The sequence below is a fragment of the Delphinapterus leucas genome, chromosome 19 (assembly GCF_059928025.1).
Source record: "Delphinapterus leucas isolate spDelLeu-1000000601 "Yukka" chromosome 19, BTC_Dleu_Yukka2, whole genome shotgun sequence".
NCBI lineage: Eukaryota > Metazoa > Chordata > Mammalia > Artiodactyla > Monodontidae > Delphinapterus > Delphinapterus leucas.
In genome coordinates, this window is record NC_143147.1 from 55912258 (window position 1) to 55922636 (window position 10379).

Sequence of the window (10379 nt, forward strand, 5' to 3'; positions counted from 1 at the left end):
CTCTCCCCTGCACCTACCCCTGCCCACACACACCCATGCCTCAGGCCACGCCAGAGAACTAGTGTGCCCTCCCTCTAGGAGGCGTTACCCCCCGGGCCCAAGAGCTGGGGTGGCAGCCCTCTGGCCTCTCAGGAGATGATGGCGGCCAGAGCCGCTTGCATAGATTGAGAAAAGAAAATAAGGAAGGAGACACCAAGTAGGGCTCCCTGAAAAACCCCAGCTTACCCCTGTACAAAAAAAAGTGGCTCCCGCATAGAAAAACCTGCTCCACGAATAGTGCAAATACCCAAGAAAGGAAAAAAAACCAGCAGCAAGGCTGGGCTGGTAGGAATGGCAAAGAACTTTGGTTTGGAAAGGCTAGGAAGAGTGTGAGCTGTGCCCCTCTTCCTCGCCCAGCTCCCCAGAGCCAGCGCTGACACTCGCCCCAAGGGGGTCTGTAAACAAGCAAAGCCAGGGGCCTTTGGTTCTGAAAGGTCTCGGTTACCGTGTCAAAGCACAGCCTCCAGGTCCTACTTGGGCCTGCCTGCAGGGGGCAGAGGAGGCCTCTGCTGTGAATCCAATTAAAGCCAACGTGTAAGTAATAAGGCTTTGGGACCAAGCAACAAGGAATCCTATCACTACACTTATGAAACTAAAGCTGGGGAGCAGAGGGTGACAGGAGACACCCCTCCCCCCCTCCTTATCCTACATGTCTGTGCCCCAGAGGGCGGTCCCCTTCCAGGCTGAGGAGGGGGTGGCTCCAGGGCTAGGAAGAAAGTAAGGGATCCCTGAGCAGTTAGGTCAGGCGGATTCCCAGCACCTGTTCCAGTTCCTGCCTTCGCTGCTGCACCTGGAGGAGGGAGAGACGGGTGGCTCAGGCCTGTCTGACCGCCCGCGCTTGTGAGCGGCTCGCCCTCCCCTCTGGTGTGCAGTCCCGCTCAACCACAGGCGGGCAGACGGGGCGCAGCCGCCTCACCTTGGCAAAGATGTGCCTCCCCACTGCTTCCTGGGCCCAGGGCTGGTGGTAGAAAGCAGCTCGTCTCTCCTCCTCAGGATTCCCAATCACATCAGTGATGATCTGCAAGGAGCCAGGAGGAAAGCTGAACATGATTCCCACCCCTGATCTATCTGCCCCTGGAACCGGAAGAATAGTGATGGGGGCACAACCACCCAGAGCTTAACATGGGATCAACCTCAGGAAAGAGGAGCACACCTTGAGGTCCCGGCGCTGGGAACGGAGCCATTCCTGGATGAAGTCCTGGGGGTCAGTGCTAAAACTGAGCATGAAATCCCTCTGGGTCTTCAGCTGGTTGATGGACTCAATGGTCTCATGGATCTGGGAAAAGGGGTACATGTGTCAGACTGGCTGTTTCCAGCCCTAACCCCAGAGGACTCGGATCCCATCCCAAGGTGCCACATGTATGGAAATGCCTGAGAGCCTGCCTGGCCTCACTGTGGGCCCCAGAGGAGGCTGTGAGGGTAGGGGCCCACCTTGACATCAAGAGAGGCGATCTCCTGCTGATTGGTGGTGGAGGCCAGAAAATTGCTCATCTGGGCCTTAAGCGGGTCATCCACCTCCACATCAATGTCGTAACAGGCTGTCTTCTTCTGGTCGTTAGGGTCCACGCTACACACAGCACAGGGGAGGGAAAGCGTGAGCACACAGCTCCACCCCACCCACCTGGGCCAAACTGCACACGCTCGGGGAGCAGGAAACCAAACCTGCTGCTTCTCTCTGGCTTTAATTCAAGCCAAAGGTAAACTGCTCTTAGAAGAGCCTTCCTCCCCCTCTTCCCATTTACCTAATGACATGGTTGATGACAATGGGGTCTGGATGCTGCAGCAACCCAGCTAGCTTCATGGGAATCTCAGAGAAACGGAGTCGGCCACAACTGAAGATCTAGAGAGAGCACCAGAGGGTTGGTGATGCCTTTGTGGGCACACGGCAAAGTGGACCATCCCAGGGGCAGTGTGAAGAACGTGGTTGAGAACTAGCCCAGTGGGGCTCTGGAGCCGCAGGCAAGACAGGGGCTGCGAGACTAGAGGGGGGACGGCGTCCCAGCTAACCTGGCGGAAGTACCGGTTGCAGTTGATGTACTCCCGCTCGTGGCCGTCCTGCAGCTGGTTGTGTTTGATGTAGAGCCACAGGGCCTGCATGATGGCAGCCCTCGTCTGTGTGTGCACCCCCAGCAGCCTCGCCAGTCGGGGGTCCAACTTGTACTGGGGAGGCTGGGATGGACAGAGGGGAGTCAGAGAAGGGGTTCTTGTGAAAAAAAAGAATAGGACAGGGACAGGGACAGGCTTTACAATAGGGACCTGCCCCAATGCCCCAGACGAGAGTCCCTGTGACCCCAAACATGGCCCGAGGGCACTTGTCACCTGATGATCCAGCATGAGCAGGAGGGTGCACTTGACGTTGAGGTCTCCGGGCCGTTTCACCTGGAAGCCATCTGTCTCCTGGGTGGTGGGCATCCGGTGCCACTGGCAGGGGGGAGGGGAGCAGAGCTCATCACCAAGGGGGTGGGCATGAACATACACACCTGGCCCTGCAAGGGGACTAAGGCCATTTCTCTGGCCACCTGGCACGTCACCCTGTGTTCCTGAACCCCAGGCCCACTCTCACCTCCACCAGGTGGTTGTCAGGCCCGTACAGTTCCTTGTCCAGCTCAATGACGAGGCTCTTAAAGAATGAAGAAAACTTCCTCTTCTGTTTGCTAGGCTGGGGATGCAAAGGGGTGTGAGATAGGGGTGCTGATGAGCGCTCAAGCCTAAGCTATACTAAGCCCCAAACAGAGGAATATTGTTTCAGCCCTGAAGCTCAGGGTACTGAAGATTCTTGGGCCCTGAAGGAAGCCAGGAAAAGTGAGAGACTTGAGACAGGGAAGGGGCTCTATGCAGCCCCACTGTCAGCCAATTAGAAAGGGGCACCCCTTCCTCAGGACACTTTACTGCCATCTGCAGGAAAACTGTTGTAATAACCATACAAATCTCCCACCTCGTACTGGCTCAGAGCTGTGCAAAGCATGAACTGTGAGCAGTGCCCTCTCCCTCATGCAGGACGTCCCCGGAAGTGCCCAAGTGTCTGGCCCACACAGGCCACCTCCCTTCCAGACACCTCCTTCCCCAACTCACATCATCCAGCAGTTTTCCCTCTACTCGGAGTTCCCAGGAAGCCACCTTGTCCCCTGCGGGGTTTCCCCCAGGGGTCCCTGCGGTTCCTGCACTATCACCTTCTGCCTTGCTGGGACTGAACGTATTAGAAATATAGATCCGCAGCTTTCGTTTTTGCTAAAGAGAGAAAAAAGACCGGTTAGCTAGAGGGGGACCAGTGTGTTGGAAAACACTGCTACCCAATCTTCCCATCTGAACTCATTCAACATCAATACAGAGCAGTGACCGTGGGCCAGGCCCCTGGTTAGGCACTGGGAATCAGGGGAGGAAATTTCAGTCCTGGCCTTCAAAGGACTCACAATTTCATAGGGGAGACAGATGCACTACCAACAGTTCCAACACAGGGGGATCAGTGGTGTGACAGGGGTACATAGGGGGTGCTATCAGGCAAACCAGAAGCCTCTGGCTCCTACTTTAAATGAAACTCAAACACCCATTATGGTCCCAGAATATCATCTCGTGGAAAGCCTTCACCATTCAAGAGGCTGTTCTAGATAAAGCTTCTCTAGGGATGGGGAAGAAGACAGGACCTATCCTCATCTACCCTGTAGTTTTGCCTTTCAAACTTCTGACCACGATCTACAATATTTACATTTTAAATCATGATCCAGGATCTACACACATAAATACATGAGATAAAAATGTCGTTAAGTCCTTTACTACTGTGAAGAATTATTATAATTTCTGCTATGTTATATTTCATTGAGAACGTGCTGGCCCCACCACACTAAATTGAGTTCATGCTCAATGGGCTGTATCCTACAATGTGAAAAATCCTGCTCTAGCCCATCACAGACCCTCGCTTGGCTCCTGGAAAACAAGGCCAGGGAGAGGCAGAGAAGCCTGGCAAGGCCCAGAAGTAGCTGGGGCTGCACACACCGTCAGAGGCTTTTTGATGGCCTCCTGGATCTCCATCCGCTTTCGAGCAATGGTCTGGTCCAGCTTCCGCTCAAAAGCCAAGAGATCCATGTACGCCTGAGACTCTGGGACAAGCTCCCGAATCTGGAGGAAGGGAGAAGGGGTTCATCAGCTTGTTTCAGCTGCAGCTCTGGTTCCTTCCTCCATTTCTCCCTCACCCCAGGGTTAGGGGAGACTCACTCCACCCTCAGCCAACCAGCCCTTGGGTGAGCCTCCTAGGCCCCCTCCCAACATACTCACTCGCTGAGGTAGAACTTTATCTGCCATCTTCCTCCTCTTTAACCTGGGAGGACAGAAACCCACTTAAGAGGTCAATGGTCCAATGTACCTCCCCCACTCGCCATCTACCTCTCCAGTCCCCAGGACCTTCCCCCAGGAGACCTGGGAGTCTTCCTCAATCATCGAAGCTCTTAGGACAGAAGGAAACCATCTGTTACCACTAGAGCTGCACTAGATGGGGCGGGAGAAACAGGGTGGTCTTACCCCCGGCGCTGGGCAGGCATCGGGGGCTGGGCCTGGGGCACAAGCAGGCGTTTTCGGAATGGGTCCATCATGGTGGGTGGCATGCCAGGTCGAAGTGGAGCAGCTGAGCCAAATGGGGAGCCGGCAGGGGGTCCCACCTGCAAGCCAGCCATGGGCATCCGGCTCCCTGGTGACATGCCAGGCCTCTGGGGGAAGTGAGCCAACGGAGATGCACAGGTCAGCGGTGGGGACCTATGGGGCCCGTAACCCATTCCCTCCATCCCTCTGCTCAGCCAGGTCCAGCCCTGAGCAGCACACGGCAGAGCCCGCAGAGCCCGGGCAGGAGTGCCAAGAACAAAGGGGAGCAAGCGCCTGAGAGCAGAAGTGTAAACCACACCTGCCCCGCCCCCTTCAACCGCCCTGGCAGCCGTGCCAGCGAATGAGGCCTGCAGAGCCCAGGGGTGGGAGGAGAATCCTGCCTGCAGAGAGAAGGGCCTGGGGGAGCTCTTCAGGGCCCATCGCCACTTCCAGCCACCTTCCAGCCCTAGCACACTATGCCCCTGCTCCCTGGGACCAGCCAGCTTCAAGGCACTCCTGAGGCTCTCAGATGGTCCCACCAAGCACTCCCATCCGCTCCTTCCCCCAACTTGAGGGAGAAGCCTGGGGGCAGTATCGTGGCCAGGTGGCTGGGTGCAGTGTGAGAGGAGCAGGCTGACGGTCAAAGCCGCAACACCCATCCCGTCGCCAGCCTGGTGGTGTGACTAAGAGGAGAAAGGCAGTCCAACAGGCTGGCGAGCCCATCAGGCAGTGGAAGCCCAGGTGAGCAAGCCGCAGCGGGATGGCGTGGAGGTGGGGGGCCTCAGGCGGAGTACAGAGACCATCTGGCCGCCATATGGCCCCTACTCACCACCCACAACTGGACCCTTCTCTCACCTCCCCACTGCCCAGCCCCCAACCCCTACGCCAGAAGACCCCGAAGGGGAAGCCGTGGCTCCTGCGGGAGAGAGAGCAGCTGGCACCTGGCCTCTGCGCGTGGTCCACGCACCGCCTGGAGGCTAGGGCTGGCTTGGCAATCCCAAACTGGAGAAGGGAGATAAGATTATCAGGGGATGCAAGGATCGAAGTCTTAGGATCAGCAGAGGAATCTGAATGAGAGGTGGCTTCTTTAGAAGCCTGCAGAAGGATTTCCCACCGAGGTCAGGCTCCCCAGCATCTCTGTGGAGCCCCTCGGGGAGTAACCCCCACCCCTTCCCAGAGGCTGCTGCCTGCAAGGCCTGTTTGGCAGCTCTGCCTCGTACACACTGTCCCTGGCAGCTTCACAGGGCTGGCCCCAGGGCCCAGATTATGCAACCGCCAGGACCAGCCAACCAAGCCAGGCTGGGTGGGGACTCGCACCAAATCAAAGGACCCCCGCCCCCCCCCCCCCAGCACCGGGAGATTCCTGCTCCACCTCTTCAGCCAGCACTCAACCCATGTTCTCTCCAAGGAGGGTCAGATTCTTGACCAGATGCAGAGACGGACAGAAACATGACCCAGAGTGTGTGTGTGTGGGGGGGGGGGGGGTGGAGGGGAAAGGAGTGAGGCACGAAGGAAGCGTTTGGGAGGATGGAGTTCAACGTGGGGGGCTCTGTCTGGGACCTCTAGAGTCCTGCCACAAGTCTCTCCTCATCAGTAAGGGAGTCATCGGAGCTGTTGAGAGGCAGACAGCCTGCTTCTCTGCCTTAATAAGCCACAGCTAGAGATGACAGAAAAAACTCAGGGTGGCCACAGCTGAGAGCCCAGCCCCACGCACCCTAGATTCGAGTTTTTCCCACCAGCGCCCGAGCTGAAGGGGAGGAACAAGTGAGGCGGGGGCCTGCAGAGTGGGAGCCGGGGCCTCTTCACTAGGGCGCCCACAAAACCTCCTGAGAAACACCCACCCCGCTGAGGCAGGTGCTCCCGGAACAGGAAGTCCCCAGACCAGGCGGCACAGGCAGGGCCTGGAAGAGGCCCCTCCCAGATGCTGCTCCAGACTCTTCCCGGGTGAGAGCCCCCAGCTCGCCCAGGGCCCCAGGCTTCTCCCGAGGGGGAAGGGGCCCAGGGAAAGGCTGCTTACAGTTCATGAAGTCCCAGCTCGGCCTGGCCAAGCTCCACACCTGGGCTCTGAAGCACCAGTAACTCCTTCTCTTCTAAAAAAACAACCCAAGAGTTAAAGAAAAGAACAGAGCCCCGAACGCTTGGGCTCCCTGAGCCCCTTCCTGCAGCAGGGCTAGCTAGGGAGGCCTGGCTCAGTGCCCTGAGCCTCAGGAGCGGGCAGTAACCTCCTCTCCCTCAGCCCGGCAGCAGCCCACGTCCTCAGCTGGACTCTGGCTCCACCACCGGGGACAGCAGGGGCGGGAGGCCAGGCCTGATGCTGCGCCTCCAGAGAGCACGCTCGCCCGGCTCAGCGCCTGGGGCCCTGGGGCTCCTGGTGGCTGGGCCTAAGGACCGAGGAGAAGAGCGTATACCCCTGCATACATGGAAAATATCCTGAACTCTCCGGCATGAACCCAGCACTCTGTGTTTTTTGGGTGTTTTTTTTTCATTTTTTGTTTTCTTTAAGCTCCTTAGTAGACTGTGACACTATAAGAAGGTGGGTCGGCACTTCCCTTGTATCAATAGGCTCCCCTATTCGCCCCACTTGGGCCTGAGAGCCTTGCCCCTCCAGCTCACCGCAGGCACCCCAATAGAGAGGCACCCCTGCTCCTCAGATCTCAGATCCCTTCTCCCGGAAGTCACATAACTGGACTTGGAAAGAGGCCAAGCAGGATCCTCCTCAAACTCAGCCAAAGTGAACCGCCCCCGCCCCCGGCACCTACCTCTACTGCCGGCCCCCCCAACCCTGGCCCTGGGGAGAGGAGGAGGAGACCCTGAGCAGCTGGATGGCAAGCAGAGGCTCAGTGCCTTCCCCAAGGTCCCCACTCCTAGAAGCCTGGGCTACCCAGCCAGCCAGCTCAGCCTTGCCACCGGCCCAAGGCCACTCCCTACAAATCACTGTGGAATCCATCCTCTCAGGGGCTTTCCCCAGGCCACATTTCCCATGGTCTGCAAGCTGAGGAAACTAGAGAGGCTCCTATCAGGTCCTTAGATCCTTTCCAGGCCAATGGTCCACAGGGAGGCTCCTCAGCTAACTCGCCCAAGAGCCAGAATGACAGATGCAGGGATCCCTCAGTGACACCCTGGCCCATGAATCCCCAAGGGGGAGAGCAAGATGGGAAAGATGAATCCCAGCTGGAGCCTTTGGGACCAGATCTGTCCCTGTCAATACTCAGACCTTAGTTTTCTTTACAGGGAGGACGGAGAATGAGGGGTAAGAGGGAAAAATCACTGCCCCCAAATGAAGCATCTCTTTACAAAGTGAGGGCCCAAGGCTCCTGGGGGGATATGTGTACCCTACTCTATGAGGATCCATTTGGGGGACCTCTACCTGGGCAAGTGAGGTAGAGGAGACATGAAAATCTCCCAGCTGCCCTGAGAGATTAGCAAGAAGCCAGTGTCAAATGCTGGGGCACATGGATTGGGATATGGCATTGTTAGAACCTAAAGACTAATTAAAAATGGGGGGGGGGGGACTTCCCTGGTGGCGCAGTGGTCGGGAATCCGCCTGCCAATGCAAGGGACACGGGTTCAAGCCCTGGTCCGGGAGGATCCCACATGCCGCGGAGCAACTAAGCCCGTGCACCACAACTACTGAGCCCGCGTGCCACAACTACTGAAGCCTGCCCTAGAGCCCACGCTCCGCAACAAGAGAAACCAACACAGTGAGAAGCCCGCGCACCGCAACGAAGAGTAGACCCCGCTCACCACAACTAGAGAAAGCCTGTAAACAGCAATGAAGATGCAACGCAGCCAAAAAAAAAAAAAAAAGTGGAGAGGGTGGCGGGAAAAAGGATGGGCGCAATTCCCAAGCATTCTGGGGGCGACCAGAAACAATGAACTTGGGGACTGATAAGCCCCGCCCCCCCAGTCAGGCTGAGTTCCTCACACACTGACCCCAGGAATGAGTCTCTGCCTCTCAATGGCCTTTGAAGCTGCAACCCGAGAAGCCCCTCTGCAAAGCCAAAAAAGACAGAACCCTTTGAAGCAACTCTCTGCAGGCTCCTCCAGCCGCAGACCAGCGGTGCTCAGTGGAGACTCTCTGCTCCTCCAGACTGATCAACTCCTGGACACCAGGCAGAAAGCCATAAATAAAGTCTGTCCAGAATGGGCTGGGCTTTCCTCCTTCCTCAGGCTTGTCCACCACCCTCTCTGGTCTAACCCAGAGTCATCCCTGTGTGAAGGCCCCTTGGCCTGACCCAGGAGTAGACTACCCCTGCACAGGCTGGAATCCCTTATCTTCTGCCTCCGGTGGCCGTGGGAAGCCAGGCCCTTCTTCCTCCTCCTTAGCAGCTGGGAGCTATCTCAGACACGCTAGAACTCTGCCAGTTCCCAAGTAGAAAAAAAAACAGAGCAGACTTGGAGTAGGACCAAGACCAATGCAGGGTAACCTGCTTTCTCAGTGAGGGTCCTTTTCCAAAACTTTCTCATCACTTCCCAGGACCCCTTACCCGATAATCTACACTACACTTCTCATCCCACCCGCCCACAACTCACTAGCTCCAACAACGCCTCCATCTCTCAGTTGCTCAGAATCCCTGTTCTAAGGAAGAACCCCGACCCTCCTAACTGATTCAAACCCTACACCCCAGAGTAGCTCTTACCTTCTCCCCTAACTCCTCCACCACCACCTAGCCGAGCCCGAGGGTCCCTGGCCTTGCCCCCCACCGTGCGCCGTGAAATCCGCATGCAGAGCCCCTGTACCATCTGTCCAGGAGGCTGCCCCAGGGCCCTCACTCGAGGCCCCCTTCGCCCCCTGCCCCGGGCGTGCTAGCGGCGCCACCCGCCCATCCGCCCTCCTCACCTGGAACTGCGCCGCAGGGCCCGCGGGGCCCATGGGGCGGAAGGCGGCGGCCCCAGGGCCCCCCACGCCTCCAGCCGGCCCGGGCCCCCTGAGCGCCGGTCCGGGCAGCATGCCGGGTCCTGCTGGCGGAGGTGGAGCTCCCAGAGCCGCGGCAACGGCGCCGCCGCCAGGGCTCAGCGGGGGCAGCGGGAACCCGCCCGCGCCACGGCCCGACATCGCTCCGTCCCGTCCGGCGGTGTCTCGATCCGGACTCCGGGCTTCGCGCTGAGTTCGCTCCGCGCTCCGCGCTCCGGGACTTTCCGCTCTAAATTCCGGGTTCTAGGGTTTGTTGATCCGGATTCCGGGATTTCCTAATCCAAGTTCGCGAGTTCCTCACAAACCCAGTTTGGGGCAGGGCCGATCCTGATTCCGGTCCTGCCCGGGAAATTCCGGATCCGGGATGTGCTACGGGCCCGCTTGCCTCCCCCAGCCTCCGGAGGTTTGGCCGCCAGTGTCCAGTTACGCAGAGGCGGCAACTAACCCCCTGCCCCGCCTAATCCAGCCCAGCACTAAGCCCCGCCTATACCCAGCCGCCCAGGGCGAGGATGCCTCCTCAAATCCCGCCCCTCGCGAGACCCGCCCCCAACAGGCACCACCCCTAACCGCCGGCCCCCCAGGAGCCCCGCCCACACCCCTTGGGCCGGCCCTCCATCGGAGGGGCGGGGGCGGAAGCTGCGCACGGAAAAGCGGGGCGGGGTCAGAGGTCAAAGGTCAGGAGGGCTTCTACAGTGAAAGAGTAGTTGCTGCTTTCTCCTTCGTGTAGCCGACTCACTGGGGTACACGGCCACGCTCCCTGAAAATACTTCTATGAGACATCCTTTCTACGTTTTCAGCATTAAAGACAACTTACAGCTGCCCTATCCAGCAGAACAGCTGCCAACTTGACTTTCTT

General features: G+C 58.3%; 1 protein-coding gene across 4 annotated transcripts; it reads right to left on the reverse strand.

The window, feature by feature from the left end:
• Positions 1 to 511: 511 nt before the first annotated feature.
• SMARCD2 (SWI/SNF related BAF chromatin remodeling complex subunit D2) lies at positions 512 to 9968 on the reverse strand. 4 transcript variants are annotated; one of them, XM_022589140.3, is made up of 13 exons: positions 9449 to 9968; positions 4552 to 4736; positions 4309 to 4351; positions 4030 to 4152; positions 3112 to 3267; positions 2603 to 2698; positions 2359 to 2460; positions 2047 to 2208; positions 1782 to 1879; positions 1471 to 1606; positions 1193 to 1315; positions 956 to 1057; positions 512 to 829 (listed from the first exon to the last, which is right to left on the reverse strand). In XM_022589140.3, the coding sequence occupies exons 1-13, from the start codon at positions 9662 to 9664 to the stop codon at positions 776 to 778; spliced, it is 1596 nt and encodes a 531-aa protein (XP_022444848.1). In that variant the 5' UTR covers positions 9665 to 9968; the 3' UTR covers positions 512 to 775. The 4 variants fall into 4 exon arrangements, with proteins under 4 accessions (XP_022444848.1, XP_022444849.1, XP_089757538.1 ...); XM_022589141.2 differs by lacking the exon at positions 9449 to 9968 and adding an exon at positions 6626 to 6696; XM_089901412.1 differs by lacking the exon at positions 9449 to 9968 and adding an exon at positions 5550 to 5925.
• Between the last annotated feature and the right edge of the window lie 411 nt (positions 9969 to 10379).

Bases quoted from the DNA above. Each gene is read 5' to 3' on its own strand.
- SMARCD2 (XM_022589139.3), bottom strand. From the start codon at position 5,267: ATGGGTGTTGCGGCTTTGACCGTCAGCCTGCTCCTCTCACACTGCACC. The intron at 2,209-2,358 runs GTGACAAGTGCC...TGTCCATCCCAG, and splicing joins TGCTCATGCTGGATCATCAG to CCTCCCCAGTACAAGTTGGA. The intron at 1,316-1,470 runs GTGGGCCCCTAC...CCCTTTTCCCAG, and splicing joins TCGCCTCTCTTGATGTCAAG to ATCCATGAGACCATTGAGTC.